Source organism: Tachyglossus aculeatus, chromosome 22 (genome assembly GCF_015852505.1).
Source record: "Tachyglossus aculeatus isolate mTacAcu1 chromosome 22, mTacAcu1.pri, whole genome shotgun sequence".
NCBI lineage: Eukaryota > Metazoa > Chordata > Mammalia > Monotremata > Tachyglossidae > Tachyglossus > Tachyglossus aculeatus.
Genome location: NC_052087.1, coordinates 31,654,779 through 31,677,791, shown reverse-complemented (window position 1 = coordinate 31,677,791; position 23,013 = coordinate 31,654,779). Strand labels below are relative to the sequence as shown.

General features: G+C 43.6%; 3 protein-coding genes across 3 annotated transcripts; all 3 read left to right on the top strand.

Moving 5' to 3' along the window:
• Positions 1–1,052: 1,052 nt before the first annotated feature.
• Positions 1,053–3,242, top strand: LOC119944038 (olfactory receptor 8H1-like). The gene is made up of 2 exons (XM_038765265.1): positions 1,053–1,069; positions 2,249–3,242. Exons 1-2 carry the CDS (start codon positions 1,053–1,055, stop codon positions 3,240–3,242), a joined length of 1,011 nt encoding a protein of 336 aa, XP_038621193.1.
• A 4,375-nt stretch (positions 3,243–7,617) lies between these two features.
• LOC119944037 (olfactory receptor 8H1-like) lies at positions 7,618–9,817 on the top strand. Its single transcript, XM_038765264.1, has 2 exons — positions 7,618–7,634; positions 8,824–9,817. The coding sequence occupies exons 1-2, from the start codon at positions 7,618–7,620 to the stop codon at positions 9,815–9,817; spliced, it is 1,011 nt and encodes a 336-aa protein (XP_038621192.1).
• Positions 9,818–14,202: 4,385 nt separating this feature from the next.
• On the top strand, positions 14,203–16,339 carry LOC119944036 (olfactory receptor 8H1-like). Its single transcript, XM_038765263.1, has 2 exons — positions 14,203–14,219; positions 15,397–16,339. The coding sequence occupies exons 1-2, from the start codon at positions 14,203–14,205 to the stop codon at positions 16,337–16,339; spliced, it is 960 nt and encodes a 319-aa protein (XP_038621191.1).
• The last annotated feature ends 6,674 nt before the right edge of the window (positions 16,340–23,013 follow it).

Sequence of the window (23,013 nt, the reverse complement as noted above, 5' to 3'; positions counted from 1 at the left end):
GGGATTAAAACTGTGAACCCCCCCGTGGGACAACCTGATCACCTTGTATCCCCCCCACCGCTTAGAACAGTGCTTCGCACATAGTAAGTGCTTAACAAATGCCATCATTATTATTAAATTGAAAATGTGAGGAAGAGGGAGGAACAAATCAGCTTCACTGAAGAGATTTTGGCAAGTTAAAGCCATATGTGTGATTTCTAAATGAAGTCATTTTTTTTAAGGCTCAACTGAAATTTCCAGAGTGAGCTTCAGAGTGAACAGTAATGCACCTTGTATGATCATCATCATCATCAGTGGTACTTATTGAGAGCTAACTATGTACAGAGCACTATACTAACTTCTTGGGAGAGTACAGTTCAACAGAGTTGGCAGACACGTTCCCTGCCCACAATGAGCCTACTGTCTAGATTGAGAGACAGACATTAATATAAATAAATGCTTCATTACATATGATTTAAAAATATGTACATATCTACAGGAGGTAGATCCCTCCGGCTCCGCTCTTGTAATGGAAGTTGTGTTGAGACTTGAGAAGGGAGAATAGGGACGTGGTATTACCGCCAGCCTGCGTTCATCGGAGATGGAGATTGCATTCAGCACTTGTGTGGAACTCCTGTAAAGGGGCCTCAAAATAGCAAGGAATCAGGGATGGGATGGTGTCAGGGCTGTGTAAGTTGTCGACACAGGATTCTCTGGGGCATACTCTCCACTCTTCTAAGCTCAGGCTTGAGGTGTTTCCTATATCCTGAGGCTAGCCATCTAGAGATAACAACATTGGACTAGATGTCAGTAGACAGAGAATCCATTCCCTGCTTCATCACGTCTCTCACTGTGAACTTGGGAGAGTTAATTAACGTCTCTGTGCCTGAACTTTCCCATCTGTAAAATGGGGATAAAATACCTGTCTTCCCTCCAGCCTCGACTATGAGCCTCATGTGAGACTTGGACTGGATCCCCTCTGATGGTCTTGCATCTACTCCAGCACTTGGAACATAGCAAATGCTTAATAAATAATTATCATCTTTTTAACCTAGGATGAAACCTGTTGAAAGATGATAAACCAGAAAAGGTAAGTCAGAAGAGAAAATAGAGGGAAGATCCCTTTTGTAACAGTAGGAGTTCACAGCGTGGGTAGTAATAATAATATTTGCTTATTGATAATAATGATAATAATAATAATAACAATGATGATGGTATTTGTTAAGCGCTCACTTCTGCTGCCATCGCCCTGGATCCGGTAGCCTGAGTGGTGTGTCTGTCTGTCACTCTCTTTCATTCATTCATTCAATTGCATTTACTGAGTGCTTACTATGTATAGAACACTGTACTAAGCGCACTTACTATGTGCTTACTATGAGAAGCAGTGTGGTGTAGTGAAAAGAGCACGGGCTTGGGAATCAGAAGACGTGGGTTCTAATCCCAACTCTGCCACTTGTCTGCTGTGTGACCTTGGGCAAGCCACTTAACTTCTCTATGCCTCAGTTCCCTCATCTGTAAAATGGGGATTAAGATTCCATTCCCCATGTGGGGCAACCTGATTACCTTGTAACTAACCCAGTGCTTAGAACAGTGCTTGGCACATAGTAAGCACCTAACAAATACCATAATCATTATTATTAATTATTATTATGTGTCATGTTATGTTAAGTGCTGGGGTAGATACAAGCTAATCAGGTTGGACGCAGTTGCTGCCTGTCCCACATGGGGCTCACAGTCTTAATCCCCATATTATAGATGAGGTAAATGAGGTACAGAGAAGTTAAGTGACTTACCCAAGGTCACACAGCAGACAAGTGGTGGAGCCAAGATTAGAACTAAGGTCCTTTTAACTCCCAGGCCTGTGCTCAATCCACTAGGCCATGCTTACTCCCATGGACATCTTCTGTCTCCCCACCCCCCACACCACACACAAACAACTACAAACCTCCAGAACCCCTTTGTAGATGCTGAACTCCCTAAATTATCAGAACCCTGGGAACAGGTGAGAGAAAATTGAGTAACTGCAACATTGTTTTAATTCTACGTCGTTGCTCAATGACTCCACAGGATCGAAAACTTTCTCCATTCAAAGTGACTGAGAAGGGAAAACTTGGGCTTCCGTGACTTCCCTCTAACCAAGCACAGATATCGAACCAAATGTGATCAAACAGCAGTTTCCATCCCTAAGTATATTTTTCTTGATTCTCCTAATGTCCCCCAAACGGAAGGAACATTTTTCCCCTGAATTTCAATATTCATTTCCCACTAGAGGAGAGATGCTGAAGCCACTGGCTGCAGGAAATGATACCAGAATGGCCACCTTCATCCTCCTGAGCCTGACTGATTCTCCAAGAGCCCAACTGGTCCTTTCCATGGTATTTCTCTTGATCTATACGTTTTCTGTGGTGGGGAACCTAGGGCTGATCTTGATCATCCAGAAAGACTCTCAGCTTCACAGCCCCATGTATTTTTTCCTGTGTGGTTTGTCCTTTGTTGATCTGAGCTACTCTACAGCCATTACTCCCAAAACCTTGGAGAATTTATTAACATCCAGAAAGACGATCTCATTCATTGGCTGCTTTGCCCAAATGTATTTTTTCATTTCTTTGGCAGGAACAGAATGCTTTCTCCTCTCTGCAATGGCATACGATCGTTATGTAGCTATCTGTAACCCACTGCTTTATTCCTCTGTTATGTCCTCAAGATTATGCATGTGGCTTATGGTTGGGTCATATGGAGTTGCTTTCACAAACTCCCTGATAACTGTTCTGTTCATAGCTAGGTTGCAATTTTGCAACTCAAATGTAATTCACCATTTTTTCTGTGATAGCTCACCAATCTTGGTTTTGTCCTGCACTGACACACGTAGCACGGAAATCGTGATCTTTATCTTAGCTGGCTCCACACTTGTAATGTCTCTGATAATGATTACAGTCTCTTACATGGCTATTATCTCTGCCATTTTGAAGATCAACTCCTCTGTGGGAAGAAAAAAAGCCTTCTCCACCTGTGCTTCCCACCTCACAGGAGTCACCATCTTCTATGGGACTCTAATCTTTACATATCTAAAGCCAAGTAAATCTTACTCCCTGGGTAAGGACCAGGTAGCTTCTGTTTTCTACACCATCGTGGTCCCCATGTTGAACCCCCTTATCTACAGCCTGAGAAATAAGGAGGTGAAAAATGCTATGAGCAGGGTGATTCGTCTCTGCCCTATAGTGATGTGGCTGGAAGCAGAACGCCAGGCAGAAGTCACCTGCTGAAGAAGGAAGGGGAAGTCACCAGGGTGGAGACCCGGGAGGAGGGTTCTGGTCCCGGACTTCCAGCCCAGACTCTCTATGTGGCCTTGTCCCTCGCTCTGGTCCTCACCGTGGTCCTTCTCTCCATCGGTCTCTTCTGGAGCTCCTGCCCGTGTGGTCTGCGTCCTGCCCCCAACACCACCACCTGTTATTACCCCTGGCCCAAAGCAGAGGGGAGCTGGGGCAGCCTTCTCACTTCATCCAGTCCTAGAAAGGAGAACACCAGCAAGGACCCTCAGGTCAGAGCTCCCATCGCCTCAGCCTTGTGTCCGGGGCTGTTCAGAAGAACGGCATCCTCCGAGCCTCCGATAGGAAGATCCAAGAAATGGGAGGAGCTGGAGGTCCAGCTCATTCCCCATTGCCCCCTCCTCATGGCATTTCCTCACCCCAGAAACTCCAAGAAGCAAAACCTTGGCCTTGAAGGACTTCACTGTGAAATCCATTCAGTGGGGCCACAAGCAGACAATGTACTATGTGACTAAATGTTGGGGATAGTCTTTTTGAATGAAGGCAACAGTGGTGTGTTGGATAAGCCTTTTCTTGTAAAATTCATTGTCTCTAGATTAACCCCCACTCAAGATGATTTCCTCCAACTGCCAGGTAGTTCCCTGACCTCCTTCTGCATGTTCTATATTCAATCAAAATTCAATCGTATTTATTGAGCATTTACTATATGAAGAGCACTGTACTAAGTGCTTGGGAAGTGCAAGTTGGCAACATATAGAGATGGTCCCTACCCAACAGTGGGCTTTCAGTCTAGAAGACTATTCGATGATGATCATTAAAGATGACGATAATGGTATTTGTTTAGCACTTACTATGTGCTGAACAATGTTCTAAGTGCTGGGGAGGACACAGGTTTAACAGGTTGGATGTGGTCCCTGTCCCTTATGGAGTTCACAGTTTTATTCGCCATTTTACAGATGAGGTAACAGAGGCACAGAGAGTTAATTGGACCTTGACTGAAGCACGCATCCTTTTCGAGCTGGCAGACCAAAGCATTCAGGGACTCATTCAGGGTTGTGAGAGTCTTCACAACTATTATCTTTTCATAAAGGCCCTGTATATTCAAGAATCCACCTCCTAGCAGTTCCTGTATGTATCTGCCAAATTTCACACTTAGTATGTGTCAGTCAGCAACACTGTGAACATTATGGTGCAAAGCATTGGTGCAATGATTAATGCAATTGTGACTGCAAAGGGTGTCCTTAAAGAGCTTTTACCCAGAACTCTGACTGCCATTCCAACAGAGTGTGACCTTAGAGAAGCAGTGTGGCTCAGTGGAAAGAGCACGGGATTCGGAGTCGGTAGTCATGGGCTCAAATCCCAGCTCTGCCAGTTGTCAGCTGTGTGACTTTGGGCAAGTCATTTAACTTCTCTGGGCCTCAGTTACCTCATCTGTAAAATGGGGATTGACTGTGAGCCCCCAGTGGGACAACCTGATCACCCTGTAACCCTCCCCAGTGCTTAGAACAGTGCTTTGCACATAGTAAGCACTTAATAAATGCCACTATTATTATTATGATTATGATAACAAATTTTGGAAAGCCAAACTTGAGTAAGATGACTCCCAGGTCTTCATGATTTATGAAATCAAAAAAACCTTTGCATGGTCAATGAAGAACTTGAAAGAGAAGAATCAAGATCAATCACGAAAACCATAAGAGGCAGCATGCCCTAGTGGATAGAGCACAGGCCTGGGAATCAGAAGGACGTAGGCCCTAATCCTGGTTCTGCCACTTATTTGCTATGTGACCTTGGACAAGGCATTTAACTTCTCTGTGCTTCAGTTATCTCATCTGTAAAATGGTGATGAAAATTATAAGGCCCAAATGGGACTAGGACTGTGTCCAACTTCATTAGCTTGTACTCTATATCCACCTCTGCACTCAGTACAGTGCCTAGTATATAGGAAACTCTTAACAAATATCACGAAAAAAATAAATACCCTCACTTCTGCTATAATGCAGAGATTACAAGCTTATAGAACTTTTCAGCAAGAACACTCATATGATAGTTTATGTCCCAAGTCTGTTGCCGCACCTGGGGTTTATCTTTTCACCCAACACATCGCATTTTCTCTAAATTGATGAATGTATCTGAAGAACATCCCCAAATATCCCAGTAGTGTCCTATCCAAAACACTTAGGGAAATTACACATTATGGAGAAACAGTCTGCACTTGGGTTTATCCTGCTCTGAACTTTTGTCTTTAAAAAACATTCTCATAATCTTACTTTGAAAGTGACCCCTGTGACCAATTTAATCCCTGTCTCCCTAAGGAGAAACAGGGTTTGTTTGGTTATTAACTTTCTGGTGGAGAGATGCTCTGAGGTTCAAGTGAGGGAGAGGCTGTCAGCACTGTGTTGAACAGATCAGACACCGAAACTGCCCAGATTCCCTATAAATAATGCTGGTGTGATCTTTTCTCGGAAATGGCTAGTGCTGTTCTGGATTTGATCTGAATATTTTATTTGCTCAGGGACAGAGGATAGGAAGGCACATGAAAAATGTATGACTGAAATTAAATCAGATGAGAAAAGATTTAAATCACAGGGCTCTGATATTTTTTGGGAATTAAATCCATTTTGTACTGAAGGAAAATCTGCAATGGCAAACTAGTAGAGAGAAGTTTCTTGGGAAAAGTGATCAGCTTCTTCTGAATAACCTGATTCTTGGAGGGATGTATTTTCTTTAACCACACAATGATAATTTAATGCTCACGAATGGGCAACAATTTCATATATTAGTAGACAAAAAGACCTTCTGATGGCATCCTTCTCTTTTTAAAGAACATCAACATTTCTTTTAATATATGGTATTTTTCTACTCATTCTCCTTTTGGAATGATCCCATTGAGTAAGGAGAGTTGGGAATTCAAGTAGACTCTTTCCTTAAGTATCCTATTGTCTAATCAGAGTTGGCAACCACTATAAAGGGTAAGTGATTACGTCTCTGCTCAGTTACAATTTTGTGGTAAAAACTGTATGATTGTATATCGGTGCCCCGGAAAGTTTCCATAATACCTAGGCTCTTGGAATTTTGTAAAAAGTCTCGAAAAGGCAACCAAAATCTGAATTAAAGTTAAACCCCTCAAAGTTTCTTCATGATGTATCCTCTCTGATTCACTTAAACACAAGAACAAATTTGACTTCAGTAGAGAAGCCGCGTGGCTCAGTGGAAAGAGCATGGGCTTGGGAGCCAGATGTCATGGGTTCTAATCCCAGCGCTGCCATTTGTCAGCTGTGTGACTTTGGGCAAGTCACTTCACTTCTCTGGGCCTCAGTTACCTCATCTATAAAATGGGGATTAAAACTGTGAACCCCCCCGTGGGACAACCTGATCACCTTGTATCCCCCCCACCGCTTAGAACAGTGCTTCGCACATAGTAAGTGCTTAACAAATGCCATCATTATTATTAAATTGAAAATGTGAGGAAGAGGGAGGAACAAATCAGCTTCACTGAAGAGATTTTGGCAAGTTAAAGCCATAAGTGTGATTTCTAAATGAAGTCATTTTTTTTAAGGACTCAACTGAAATTTCCAGAGTGAGCTTCAGAGTGAACAGTAATGCAACTTGTATGATCATCATCATCATCCGTGGTATTTATTGAGAGCTAACTATGTACAGAGCACTATACTAACCTCTTGGGAGAGTACTGTTCAACAGAGTTGGCAGACACATTCCCTGCCCACGATGAGCCTACTGTCTAGATGGGGAGACAGACATTAGTATAAATAAATGCTTCGTTATATATAATTTAAAGATATGTACATATCTACAGGAGGTAGATCTCTCCAGCTCCACTCTTGTAATGGAAGTTGCGTTGAGACTTGAGAAGGGAGAATAGGGGTGTGATATTGCCGCCAGCCTGCGTTCATCGGAGATGGAGATTGCATTCAGCACTTGTGTGGAACTCCTGTAACCGGGCCTGAAAATAGCAAGGAATCAGTGACGAGATGATGTCAGGGCTGTGTAAGTTGTCATCACAGGATTCTCTGGGGCATGCTCTCCACTCTTCTAAGCTCAGGCTTGAGGTGTTTCCTAAATCCTGAGGCTAGCCATCTAGAGATAACAGCATTGGACCAGATGTCAGTAGACAGAGAATCCATTCCCTGCTTCATCACTTCTCTCATTGTGAACTTGGGAGAGTCAATTAACTTCTCTGTGCCTGCACTTTCCCATCTGTAAAATGGGGATAAAATACCTGTCTTCCCTCCAGCTTGGACTGTGAGCATCATGTGAGACTTGGACTGGGTCCCCTCCGATGGTCTTGCATCTACTCCAGCACTTGGAGCATAGCAAATGCTTAATAAATAATTATCAAACCTGTTGAAAGATGATAAACCAGAAAAGGTAAGTCAGAAGAGAAAATATAGGGAAGATCCCTTTTGTAAGAGTAGGAGTTCACAGCATGGGTAATAATAATAATATTTGTTTATTGATAATAATGATAATAATAATAATAATGATAATAGTGATGATGATGGTATTTGTTAAGCGCTCACTTCTGCTGTCATCCCCCTGGATCCAGTAGCCTGAGTGGTGTGTCTGTCTGCCGCTCTCTTTCATTCATTCATTCAATTGTATTTACTGAGTGCTTACTATGTATAGAACACTGTACTAAGCGCACTTACTATGTGCTTACTATGAGAAGCAGTGTGGCGTAGTGGAAAGAGCATGGGCTTGGGAATCAGAGGACGTGGGTTCTAATCCCAGCTCTGCCACTTGTCTGCTGTGTGACCTTGGGCAAGCCACTTAACTTCTCTATGCCTCAGTTCCCTCATCTGTAAAATGGGGATTAAGACTGCATTCCCCAAGTGGGGCAACCTGATTACCTTGTAACTAACCCAGTGCTTAGAACAGTGCTTGGCACATAGTAAGCACCTAACAAATACCACAATCATTATTATTAATCATTATTATGTGTCATGTTATGTTAAGTGCTGGGGTAGACACAAACTAATCAGGTTGGACACAGTTGCTGCCTGTCCCACATGGGGCTCACAGTCTTAATCCCCATATTACAGATGAGGTAAATGAGGTACAGAGAAGTTAAATGACTTACCCAAGGTCACACAGCAGACAAGTGGTGGAGCCAAGATTAGAACTCAGGTCCTTTTAACTTCCAGGCCTGTGCTCAATCCACTAGGCCATGCTTACTCCCATGGACATCTTCTGTCCCCCCCACCCCACACACCACACACAAACAACTACAAACATCCAGAACCCCTTTGTAAATGCTGAACTCCCTAAATTATCAGAACCGTTGGAACAGGTGAGAGAAAATTGAGTTACTGCAACATTATTTTAATTCTACGTCGTTGCTCAATGATTCTGCAGGATTGAAAGCTTTCTCCATTCAAAGTGACTGAGAAGGGAAAACTTGGGCTTCTGTGATTTCCCGTTAACCAAGTACAGATAGCGAACCAAATGTGATCAAAAAGCAGTTTCCATCCCTAAGTATATTTTTCTTGATTCTCCTAATACCCCCCAAACAGTAGGAACATTTTTCCCCTGAATTTGAATATTCATTTCCCACTAGAGGAGAGATGCTGAAGCCACTGGCTGCAGGAAATGATACCAGAATGACCAACTTCATCCTCCTGAGCCTGACTGATTCACCAAGAGCCCAACTGGTCCTTTCCATGGTATTTCTCTTGATCTATATGTTTTCTGTGGTGGGGAACCTAGGGCTGATCTTGATCATCCAGAAAGACTCTCAGCTTCACAGCCCCATGTATTTTTTCCTGAGTGGTTTGTCCTTTGCTGATCTGAGCTACTCCACAGCCATTACTCCCAAAACCTTGGAGAATTTATTAACATCCAGAAAGACGGTCTCATTCATTGGCTGCTTTGCCCAAATGTATTTTTTCATTTCTTTGGCAGGAACAGAGTGCTTTCTCCTCTCTGCAATGGCATACGATCGTTATGTAGCTATATGTAACCCACTGCTTTATTCCTCTGTTATGTCCTCAAAATTATGCATGTGGCTTATGGTTGGGTCATATGGAGTTGCTTTCACAAACTCCCTGATAACTGTTCCATTCATAGCTAGGTTGCCATTTTGCAACTCAAATGTAATTCACCATTTTTTCTGTGATATCTCACCAATCTTGGTTTTGTCCTGCACTGACACACGTAGCATGGAAATCATGATCTTTATCTTAGCTGGCTCCACCCTTGTAATGTCTCTGATAATGATTACAGTCTCTTACATGGCTATTATCTCTGCCATTTTGAAGATCAACTCCACTGTGGGAAGAAAAAAAGCCTTCTCCACCTGTGCTTCCCACCTCACAGGAGTCACCATCTTCTATGGGACTCTAATCTTTACATATCTAAAGCCAAGTAAATCTTACTCCCTGGGTAAGGACCAGGTAGCTTCTGTTTTCTACACCATCGTGGTCCCCATGTTGAACCCCCTTATCTACAGCCTGAGAAATAAAGAGGTGAAAAATGCTATGAGCAGGGTGATTCATCTCTGCCCTATAGTGATGTGGCTGGAAGCAGAACGCCAGGCAGAAGTCACCTGCTGAAGAAGGAAGGGGAAGTCACCAGGGTGGAGACCCAGGAGGAGGGCTCTGGTACCGGACTTCCAGCCCAGACTCTCTGTGTGGCCTTGTCCCTCCCTCTGGTCCTCAACGTGGGCCTTCTCTCCATCAGTCTCTTCTGGAGCTCCTACCGGTGTGGTCTGCATCCCGCCCCCAACACCAACACCTGTTCCTACTCCTGGCATAAAGCAGCGGGGAGCTGGGGCAGCTTTCTCACTTCATCCAGTCCTAGAAAAAAGAACACCATCAAGGACCCTCAGGTCAGAGCTCCCATCGCCTCAGCCTTGTTTCCGGGGCTGTTTAGAAGAACAGCATCCCCCGAGCCTCCGATAGGAAGATCCAAGAAATGGGAGGAGCTGGAGGTCCAGCTCATTCCCCATTGCCCCCTCCTCATGGCATTTCCTCACCCCAGAAACTCCAAGAAGCGAAACCTTGGCCTTGAAGGACTTCACTGTGAAATCCATTCAGTGGGGCGACAAGCAGACAATGTACTATGTGACTAAATGTTGGGGATAGTCTTTTTGAATGAAGGGAACAGTGGTGTGTTGGATAAGCCTTTTCTTGTAAAATTCATTGTCTCTAGATTAACCCCCATTCAAGATGATTTCCTCCAACCGCCATGCTCCTTACTAGTTCCCTGAACTCCTTCTGCATGTTCTATATTCAATCACATTTCAATTGTGTTTATTGAGCACTTACTGTGTGCAGAGCACTGTACTAAGCGCTTGGGAAGTGCAAGTTGGCAACATATAGAGATGGTCCCTACCCAACAGTGGGCTCTCAGTCTAGAAGACTATACGATGATGATGATTGATGATGACGATAATGGTATTTGTTTAGCACTTACTATGTGCTGAGCAATGTTCTAAGTGCTGGGGAGGACACAGGCTTAACAGGTTGGATGCGGTCCCTGTCCCTTATGGAGTTCCCAGTTTTATTCGCCATTTTACAGATGAGGTAACAGAGGCACAGAGAGGTAATTGGACCTTGACTGAAGCACGCATCCTTTTCGGGCTGGCAGACCAAAGCATTCAGGGACTCATTCAGGGTTGTGAGAGTCTTCACAACCATTATCTTTTCATAAAGGCCCTGAAAATTCAAGAATCCACCTCCTAGGAGTTCCTGTATGTATCTGCCAAATTCCACACTTAGTATGTGTCAGTCAGCAACACTGTGAACATTATGGTGCAAAGCATTGGTGCAATGATTAACACAATTGTGACTGGAAAGGGTGTCCTTAAAGAGCTTTTACCCAGAACTCTGACTGCCATTCCAACAGAGTGTGACCTTAGAGAAGCAGTGTGGCTCAGTGGAAAGAGCACGGGATTCGGGGTCGGTAGTCATGGGTTCAAATCCCAGCTCTGCCAGTTGTCAGCTGTTTGACTTTGGGAAAGTCACTTAACTTCTCTGGGCCTCAGTTACCTCATCTGTAAAATGGGGATTGACTGTGAGCCCCCAGTGGGACAACCTGATCACCCTGTAACCCTCCCCAGTGCTTAGAACAGTGCTTTGCACATAGTAAGCACTTAATAAATGCCATTATTATTATTGTTATTATAATAACAAATTTGGGAAAGCCAAACTTGAGTAAGATGACTCCCAGGTCTTCATGATTTATGAAATCAAAAAACCCTTTGCATGGTCAATGAAGAACTTGAAAGAGAAGAATAAAGATCAATCACGAAAACCATGAGAGGCAGCGTGGCCTAGTGGATAGAGCACAAGCCTGGGAATCAGAAGGACCTAGGTCCTAATCCTGGTTCTGTCACTTATTGCTATGTGACCTTGGACAAGTCATTTAACTTCTCTGTGCTTCAATTATTTCATCTGTAAAATGGTGATGAAAATTATGAGGCACAAATGGGACTGGGACTGTGTCCAACCTAATTAGCTTGTACTTTATATCCACCTCTGCACTCAGTACAGTGCCTAGCAGATACGAAACTCTTAACAAATATCATGAAAAAAATAAAAACCCTCACTTCTGCTATAATGCAGAGATTACAAGCTTATAGAACTTTTCAACAAGAACACTCATAAGATAGTTTATGTTCCAAGTCTGTTGCCTCACCTGGGGTTTATCTTTTCACCCAACACATCACATTTTCTCTAAGTTGATGAATGTATCTGAAGAACATCCCCAAATATCCCAGTAGTGTCCTATCCAAAACACTTAGGGAAATGACACATTATGGAGAAACAATCTGCACTCGGGTTTATCCTGCTCTGAACTTTTGTCTTTAAAAAACGTTCTCATAATCTTACTTTGAAAATGACCCCTGTGACCAATTTAATTCCTGTTTCCCTAAGGAGAAACAAGGTTTGTTTGGTTATTAACTTTCTGGTCGAGAGATGCTCTGAGGTTCAAGTGAGGGAGAGGCTGTTGAACAGATCAGACACTGAAACTGCCCAGAATCCCTATAAATAATGCTGGTGTGATCTTTTGTCAGAAATGGCTAGTGCTGGTCTGGATTTGATCTGAATATTTTATTTGCTCAGGGACAGAGGATAGGAAGGCACATGAAAAATGTATGACTGAAATTAAATCAGATGAGAAAAGATTTAAATCACAGGGCTCTGATATTTTTTGGGAATTAAATCCATTTTCTACTGAAGGGAAATCTGCAATGGCAAACTAGTAGAGAGAAGTTTCTTGGGAAAAGTTATCAGCTTCTTCTGAATAACCTGATTCTTGGAGGGATGTATTTTCTTTAACCACACAATGATAATTTAATGCTCACGAATGGGCAACAATTTGATATATTAGTAGACAAAAAACCTTCTGATGGCATCCTTCTCTTTTTAAAGAACATCAACATTTCTTTTAATATATGGTATTTTTCTACTCATTCTCCTTTTGGAATGATCCCATTGAGTAAGGAGAGTTGGGAATTCAAGTAGACTCTTTCCTTAAGTGTCCTATCGTCTAATCAGAGTTGGCAACCACTATAAAGGGTAAGTGATTACGTCTCTGCTCAGTTACAATTTTGTAGTAAAAGCTGTATGATTGTATATCGGTGCCCCGGAAATTTTCCATAATAACTAGGCTCTTGGAATTTTGTAAAAAGTCTTGAAATGGCAACCAAAATCTGAATTAAAGTTAAACCCCTCAAGGTTTCTTCATGATGTATCCTCTCTGATTCACTTAAACACAAGAACAAATTTGACTTCAGTAGAGAAGCCTCGTGGCTCAGTGGAAAGAGCATGGGCTTGGGAGCCAGATGTCATGGGTTCTAATCCCGGCTCTGCCACTTGTCAGCTGTGTGACTTTGGGCAAGTCACTTCACTTCTCTGGGCCTCAGTTACCTCATCTATAAAATGGGGATTAAAACTGTGAGCCCCCTGTGGGACAACCTGATCACCTTGTATCACCCCCACCGCTTAGAACAGTGCTTCACACATAGTAAGTGCTTAACAAATGCCATCACTATTATTAAATTGAAAATGTGAGGAAGAGGGAGGAACAAATCAGCTTCACTGAAGAGATTTTGGCAAGTTAAAGCCATATGTTTGATTTCTAAATGAATTCATTTTTTTTAAGGGCTCAACTGAAATTTCCAGAGTGAGTTTCAGAGTGAACAGTAATGCAACTTGTATGATCATCATCATCATCAGTGGTACTTATTGAGAGCTAACTATGTACAGAGCACTATGCTAACTTCTTGGGAGAGTACAGTTCAACAGAGTTGGCAGACACATTCCCTGCCCACGATGAGCCTACTGTCTAGATGGGGAGACAGACATTAATATAAATAAATGCTTCATTATATATAATTTAAAGATATGTACATATCTACAGGAGGTAGATCCCTCCGGCTCCGCTCTTGTAATGGAAGTTGTGTTGAGACTTGAGAAGGGAGAATAGGGACGTGATATTGCCACCAGCCTGCGTTCGTCGGAGATGGAGATTGCATTCAGCACTTGTGTGGAACTCCTGTAACCGGGCCTCAAAATAGTTAGGAATCAGGGACGAGATGGTGTCAGGGCTGTGTAAGTTGTCGTCACAGGATTCTCTGGGGCATGCTCTCCACTCTCCTAAGCTCAGACTTGAGGTGTTTCCTAAATCCTGAGGCTAGCCATCTAGAGATAACAGCATTGGACCAGATAGTAGACAGAGAATCCATTCCCTGCTTTATCGCTTCTCTCATTGTGAACTTGGGAGAGTTAATTAACTTCTCTGTGCCTGAACTTTCCCATCTGTAAAATGGGGATAAAATACCTGTCTTCCCTCCAGCTTGGACTATGAGCCTCATGTGAGACTTGGACTGGGTCCCCTCCGATGGTCTTGCATCTACTCCAGCACTTGGAACATAGCAAATGCTTAATAAATAATTATCATGTTTTTAACCTATGATGAAACCTGTTGAAAGATGATAAACCAGGAAAGGTAAGTCAGAAGAGAAAATATAGGGAAGATCCCTTTTGTAAGAGTAGGAGTTCACAGCTTGGGTAATAATAATAACATTTGTTTATTGATATTAATGATAATAATAATAATAATAATGATGATGATGGTATTTGTTAAACGCTCACTTCTGCTGCCACCCCCCTGGATCCAGTAGCCTGAGTGGTGTGTCCGTCTGTCGCTCTCTTTCATTCATTCATTTAATTGTATTTACTGAGTGCTTGCTATGTATAGAACACTGTACTAAGCGCACATACTATGTTCTTACTATGAGAAGCAGTGTGGCGTAGTGGAAAGAGCACGGGCTTGGGAATCAGAGGACGTGGGTTCTAATCCCACCTCTGCCACTTGTCTGCTGTGTGACTTTGGGCAAGCCACTTAACTTCTCTATGCCTCAGTTCCCTCATCTGTAAAATGGGGATTAGGACTGCATTCCCCATGAGGGGCAAACTGATTACCTTGTAACTAACCCAGCGCTTAGAACAGTGCTTGGCACATAGTAAGCACCTAACAAATACCATAATCATTATTATTAATTATTATTATGTGTCATGTTAAGTGCTGGGGTAGATACAAGCTAATCGGTTAGGACACAGTTGCTGCCTGTCCCACATGGGGCTCACAGTCTTAATCCCCACATTACAGATGAGGTAAATGAGGTACAGAGAAGTTAATTGACTTACCCAAGGTCACACAGCAGACAAGTGGCAGAGCCAAGATTAGAACTCAGGTCTTTTTAACTCCCAGGCCTGTGCTCAATCCACTAGGCCATGCTTACTCCCATGGACATCTTCTGTCCCCCCACCCCCCACACCACACACAAACAACTACAAACATCCAGAACCCCTTTGTAGATGCTGAACTCCCTAAATTATCAGAACCGTGGGAACAGGTGAGAGAAAATTGAGTTATTGCAACATTGTTTTAATTCTACGTCATTGCTCAATGATTCTGCAGGATTGAAATCTTTCTCCATTCAAAGTGACTGAGAAGGGAAAACTTGGGCTTCTGTGATTTCCCTTTAACCAAGCACAGATATCGAACCAAATGTGATCAAACAGCAGTTTCCATCCCTAAGTATATTTTTCTTGATTCTCCTAAAATCCCCCAAACCGTAGGAATGTTTTTCTCCTGAATTTCAATATTCATTTCCCACTAGAGGAGAGATGCTGAAGCCACTGGCTGCAGGAAATGATACCAGAATGGCCAACTTCATCCTCCTGAGCCTGACTGATTCTCCAAGAGCCCAACTGGTCCTTTCCATGGTATTTCTCTTGATGTATACGTTTTCTGTGGTGGGGAACCTAGGGCTGATCTTGATCATCCAGAAAGACTCTCAGCTTCACAGCCCCATGTATTTCTTCCTGGGTGGGTTGTCCTTTGTTGATCTGAGCTACTCCACAGCCATTACTCCCAAAACCTTGGAGAATTTATTAACATCCAGAAAGATGATCTCATTCATTGGCTGCTTTGCCCAAATGTATTTTTTCATTTCTTTGGCAGGAACAGAATGCTTTCTCCTCTCTGCAATGGCATACGATCGTTATGTAGCTATCTGTAACCCACTGCTTTATTCCTCTGTTATGTCCTCAAGATTATGCATATGGCTTATGGTTGGATCATATGGAGTTGCTTTCACAAACTCCCTGATAACTGTTCTGTCCATAGCTAGGTTGCCATTTTGCAACTCAAATGTAATTCACCATTTTTTCTGTGATATCTCACCAATCTTGGTTTTGTCCTGCATTGACACACGTAGCACGGAAATCGTGATCTTTATCATAGCTGGCTCCACACTTGTAATGTCTCTGATAATGATTACAGTCTCTTACATGGCTATTATCTCTGCCATTTTGAAGATCAACTCCTCTGTGGGAAGAAAAAAAGCCTTCTCCACCTGTGCTTCCCACCTCACAGGAGTCACCATCTTCTATGGGACTCTAATCTTTACATATCTAAAGCCAAGTAAATCTTACTCCCTGGGTAAGGACCAGGTAGCTTCTGTTTTCTACACCATCGTGGTCCCCATGTTGAACCCCCTTATCTACAGCCTGAGAAATAAAGAGGTGAAAAATGCTATGAGCAGAGTGATTCATCTCTGAATGATAGTGATGTGGCTGGAAGCAGAACGCCAGGCAGAAGTCACCTGCTGAAGAAGAAAGGGGAAGTCACGAGGACGGGGATCCGGGAGGAGGGCTCTGGTTCCAGACTTCAAGCCCAGACTTTCCGTGTGGCCTTCACCTTCCCTCTGGTCCTCACCGTGGCCCTTCTCTCCGTCGGTCTCTTCTGGAGCTCCTGTCCGTGTGGTCTGCGTCCCACCCCCAACACCACCACCTGTTCCTACCCCTGGCCCAAAGCAGCGGGGAGCTGGGGCAGCCTTCTCACTTCATCCAGTCCTAGAAAGGAGCCAGGACCCTCAGGTCAGAGCTCCCATCGCCTCAGCCTTGTGTCCGGGGCTGTTCAGAAGAACGGCATCCTCCGAGCCTCCGATAGGAAGATCCAAGAAATGGGAGGAGCTGGAGGTCCAGCTCATTCCCCATTGCCCCCTCCTCATGGCATTTCCTCACCCCAGAAACTCCAAGAAGCAAAACCTTGGCCTTGAAGGACTTCACTGTGAAATCCATTCAGTGGGGCCACAGGCAGACAATGTACTATGTGACTAAATGTTGGGGATAGTCTTTTTGAATGAAGGCAGCAGTGGTGTGTTGGATAAGCCTTTTCTTGTAAAATTCATTGTCTCTAGATTAACCCCCACTCAAGATGATTTCCTCCAACCACCATGCTCCTTACTAGTTCCCTGAACTCCTTCTGCATGTTCTATATTCAATCGCATTTCAGTCGTATTTATTGAGCACTTACTGTGTGCAGAGCACTGTACTAAGCGCTTGGGAAGTGCAAGTTAGCAACATATAGAGATGGTCCCTACCCAACAGTGGGCTCACAGTCTGAAGACTATACGATGATGACGATTGATGATGACGATAATGGTATTTGTTTAGCACTTACTATGTGCTGAGCAACGTTCTAAGTGCTGGGGAGGACACAAGTTTAACAGGTTGGATGCGGTCCCTGTCCCTTATGGAGTTCACAGTTTTATTCGCCATTTTACAGATGAGGTAACAAAGGCACAGAGAGGTTAAGTGACTTGTCCACGGTCACACAACAGGCAAGTGGCAGAGCTGGGATTAGAACCCAGGTCTTTTTGACTCCCAAACCCAAATGGGGTCTTCTGCCTTTGCCTCCAACATTTATGGGTGACTTCCGTTCCTAAAGAGCGGCATCTAGGGCCTCTCCTGCCTACCTCTTAGGGTGTGAGTCCCGTGTGGGACAGGTTAGCTTGATTATCTTGTGTCTGCCCCAGGGTTTAGAACATTGTTATTATAGGAACATAATCGCACACCAAGAACATTTCAGTCTATAAAGATGAATGCTAAGGGAGTATGCTTGAAATTGACAAAAATCATCAAGGGTGAGGACAGAGTTGAATATGACATTGTTATTGATCAGATACTTGTCTTCTGTGTGTTCTTGGGAAGCATGGCTCAGTGGAAAGAGGCCGGGCTTGGGAGTCAGAGGTCATGAGTTCTAATTCCACCTCTGCCACTTGTCAACTGTGTGACTTTGGGCAAGTCACTTGTCTTCTCTGGGGCTCAGTTCCCTCATCTGTAAAATGGGGATGAAGACCATGAGCCCCACGTGGGACTACTTGATTACCTTTTATCCCCCGCAGCACTTAGAACAGTGATTGGCACAATCAATCAATCAATCATATTTATTGAGCACTTACTGTGTGCAGAGCACTGTACTAAGTGCTTGGGAAGTACAAGTTGGCAACATATAGAGACGGTCCCTACCCAACAGTGGGCTCACAGTCAAGAAGGGGGAGACAAAGAACAATACAAAACATATTAACAAAATAAAATAAAGAGAATAGATAGGTACAAGTAAAATAAATAGAGTAATAAATACGTACAAACATATATACATATATACAGGTGCTGTGGGGAAGGGAAGGATATAAAGTGGGGGGGTGGAGAGGGGGAGGAGGGGGAGATGAAGGAGGGGGCTCAGCCTGGGAAGGCCTCCTGGAGGAGGTGAGCTCTCAGTAGGGCTTTGAAAGGAGGAGGAGAGTTAGCTTGGCGGATGTTGGGAGGCACAGAGTAAGCCCTTTACAAATGCCATCATTATTATTCTTAGGCAAGAGGGCCTCTTCTCTATGCCTCAGTTACCTCATCAGTAAAATGGGGATTAAGAATTTGAGCCCCAGGTGGGATATGAACTGTGTCCAAACTGATTAGCTTGTATCAACCCCAGTACATAGTTTCAGTGCCTGGCACATAGTAAGTGCTTAGCAAATACCATCAAAAATACTGAAACATTAAAAATGAAGGATACTCAGTGAAGCTGAAGTTGCTAATTCCAAGCCAAGTGAAAATCAATGGTGTCACGGGATTGAGGGCTCAACGAAGAATTCTACAGGTAGTATGTTGCCGACTTGTACTTCCCAAGCACTTAGTACAGTGCTCTGCACACAGTGAGTGCTAAATAAATATGATTGAATGAATGAATTCATGGGCTTGGTCCAGAGGAGTTATTAGGGGAGATATTAGAATTTGGAAGGACAATCCATATGGGTAAATAATAAAGAAGCAACCATTGTTCTGTTCCAATCAGCCGATCAAACATATTTATCAAGTGTTTACTGTGTGCGAAGGACTGTACTTGGGAGAAGACAATATAAGAGAGGGAATGTATACACATTCCCTGTCCACACTAAGCTTATAGTCCAGAACCTATTCCTCCAAGTACCATTTGGATCCACTGTGTGGTAGAGAATATGAAGTTCGAAGGATCACTGTCATGAGTCAACCTGGCATTTTTGTCTAATTAATACAATAATTGTAAGGAAGCAAAACAAATAGCCACTTTTATATTTATTATTAATAATAATAATAAAGGCATTTGTTAAGCATTTACTATGGGCGAAGCACTACTGTAAGCACTGGGGGGGATACAAGGTGATCGGATTGTCCCATGAGGGGCTCACAGTCTTAATCCCCATTTTACAGATGAGGTAACTGAGGCTCAGAGAAGTGACTTGCTCAGAATCACACAGCTGACAAGTGACAGAGCCGGGAATAGAACCCATGACCTCTGACATCCAAGCCCAGGCTCTTTCCACTGAGCCACGCTGCTTCTCTAATCATCATCTATTTCTTTGTCAAATGGTATCTTTGTTCCTGAATAATTAAATATTATAATTTGTAAATGCTCATCATGTCAACATTCAATTGGCCAAATATATTTCTATACTTTTCCAACAGAAATAAATACACAAACACATTTGGCTAAATAAGCCTGTGATCTGCGCTCACTCAGTGGTACAAAATTAAGGCTATTAGAGCACACAACACCTTCATAGACTACCTGAATTTCTCCAATAAGCTTTGAACACCTTCTGGCCCCACTTGCTTGTATGCTATTAGAAAGAAACTCTTATATCAGTCTACTTTGTAGATGAATATGTTCATATTAAGCCTTAATAATTTCCCAGTCTTTGCCTAATAAAGGTGAAATATTCAGTCTAGACTGGTTGAATCAGGTGTCTCCTTATCTGAGTCCACCAGATTCGACTTAATACTTGAAGAGCACAGGTGCTAAAGAATCGTCCCAATCATCACAAGCAGTTATTCAACTGAGAGACACTGAATTAAGCACTGGGGAGATTCTTATATGTAAGTGAATAATAATAATAACTGTGGCATTTGTTAAGTGCTTACTATGTGCCAGGCACTGTACTAAGCACTGTGGTGAATGCAAGCAAATCAGGCTGGACATAGTCCCCTTCCTACGTGGGGCTCACAGTCTTCATCCTCCTTGTGAAGATGAGGTAACTGAGGCACATAAAAGTGAAGTGACTTGTCCGAGGTCATAAAGCAGAAAAGTGGCGGAGCCAGGATTAGAATCCATATTCATTCAATCGTATTCACTGAGCGCTTACTGTGTGCCGAGCACTGTACTATATCCTTCTGACTTCTAGGCCTGGGCTCTCCACTAGACCACACTATCAAGTGATTGTACAATTGACTGACATGGTCCCTGGCCCTAGTTTCGGGGAGGTAAGAATAATAATAATAGTAATAATGGCATTTGTTAAGTGCTTAATATGTGTGAAGCACTGTTCTAAGCTCTGGGGGGGATACAAGGTGATCAGGTTGTCCCATGTGGGGCTCACAGTCTTAAACCCCATTTTACAGATGAGGTAACTGAGGCTCAGAGAAAGTAAGTGACTTGCCTTAAGTCACACAACTGACAAGCAGCAGAGTCAAAATTAGAACCCATGACCTCTGGCTCCCAAACCCGGGCTCTTTCCACTGAGCCACGCTGGACCTTCTCCAGGTCGCACATGGAGAGTTTCCAGTACTCTACCAGTCTCAACTATGGGAGGGAGAGAGTCAAGCAGAAGTATACCCATTCCATTCCTAGCTTGGGCAGTAGATAATGAGTGGATGAAAATCTGCTACAAGTCAAAACTCACCTGTGCTGGACAGCAGCAACATGGAAGAGAGAGGAGGGCAGAGACTCGTTTACTGCGTGAAAGGAGGTAATGGTCAACCATTTCTAGATTTTTACCAAAAAATCTGTATGGATATGCTACTGGAACAATTGCAGATGGACGGGGGCTGTTCTGGGAGAGATGTACCTATGGCATCTACTATGGGTCAGACAAGACTCGGCAGCATAAGACAAACAGAGAATAAGTATGGAGAAAATATATCAGTGCCTCAGAAACACAGGCTAAGTTAAATGGTAGAGCATTGGATGGAAAGAGGTAAAACTAACTGTCCAGTGGCCAACAACCTTCAACGTGATATGCCCTAATCGGCAGAAGACTGAAGTGCATTTTCTGGAGTCTATTTAGCTACAGCAAGAGGTACATTGCCTCATCCGCTTTGTGGGTGGTTGTTGAATGGAGCACCTTTCTTCACTGTCAAAATCTTGAGTCTTCTATTCAAAACTAGGGGCTTGGAATTTATGTGAAGTGACGAATTGAGGAAATGCATTAGTGCATTTTTGTCAGGGAATAGGCAGGGCCAAGAGGGTCCTAGGCTGCCACAAGGTGGATCTCAAACACTTTCCCCCTCCACTTTCCCCCTCCCACCCCATCAGTCAGTCAGTCAGTCAATCACATTTATTGAGCACTTGCTGTGTGCAGAGCACTGTACTTGAGAGGGTCCAATATAACAGGCACATTCCCTGCCCAAAGCAAGCTTACAGTTTGGAAGGGGAGACAAACATTAATATAAATAAATAAATTACAGAGAGGTACATTAGTGCTGTGGGGCTGGGAGGAGGGAATAAATAAAGGGAGCAAGTCAGGGTGATGCAGAAGGGAGTCTGAGAAAAGGAAAAGAGGGTTTAGTCAGGGAAGAGATGTGCCTTCAGTATGGCTTTGAAATGGGGGAGAGTAATTGTCTATAAGATAAGAGGAGGGAGGATTTTCCAGGCCAGAGGCAGGATAATGATAACAATTATTAAGCACTTACTATGTGCAAAGGACTGTTCTAAGCACTGGGGAGTTTACAAGGTGATCAGGTTATCCCATGGGGGGGCTCACAGTCTGAATCCCCATTTTACAGATGAGGTAACTGAGGCACAGAGAAGTTGTGACTTGGCCAAAGTCACACAGCTGACAATTGGTGGACCCGGGATTTGAACCCATGACCTCTGACTCCAAAGCCCATGCACTTTCCACTGAGCCACACTGCTTCTCCAATGTGGGCAAGGATGTGGGCAGGATCAATCAATCAATCAATCAATTGTATTTATTGAGTGCTTACTGTGTGCAGAGCACTGTACTAAGTGCTTGGGAAGTACAAGTTGGCAACATATAGAGATGGTCCCTACCCAACAGTGGGCTCACAGTCTAGAAGGGGGAGACAGAGAACAAAACCAAACATATCAACAAAATAAAATAAATAGAATAGATATGTACAAGTAAAATAAATAGAGTAATAAACATGTACAAACATATATACATATATACAGGTGCTGTGGGGAAGGGAAGGAGGTAAGGTGGGGGGCGGGGAGGGGGGGAGGAGGGGGGGAGGACGGGGGGGGCTCAGTTTGGGAAGGCCTCCTGGAGGAGGTGAGCTCTCAGTAGGGCCTTGAAGGGAGGAAGAGAGCTAGCTTGGTGGGTGGAGGGAGAGAGGGCATTCCAGGCCAGGGGGATGATGTGGGCTGGGGGTCGATGGCGGGACAGGTGTGAACGAGGCCCATTGAGGAGATTAGCGGCAGAGGAGTGGAGGGTGCGGGCTGGGCTGGAGAAGGAGAGAAGGGAGGTGAGGTAGGAGGGGGCGAGGGGATGGACAGCCTTGAAGGCGAGGGTGAGGAGTGGATGAGGATGTGGGCAAGAGGTCAGCGGTGAGGTAGTTGAGATCGAGGTACAGTGAATAGGTTAGCATTAGAGGAGTGAAGTATAGCTGGGGGACCTCTACCACCACTACCACCACCTCTGTGGTTGTGGTAGGGAGAGGGGAAGGAACAGGAGGAGAAAAGTACTTAACCCTTTCAGAGGCAAATACCACAGTGAATGGAAAATTGGAGCCTTATGATTCAGAGTTCAACATTCATAAACCCATGTATAGCATCAGCATAATGATACAACATATACAGCATGTTCCAGCATATTGTAATGAGAAGGGAATTCAAATTAAAATAATCAATCAGTCAGTCAATCCTATTTATTGAACACTTACTGTGTGCAGAGCACTGT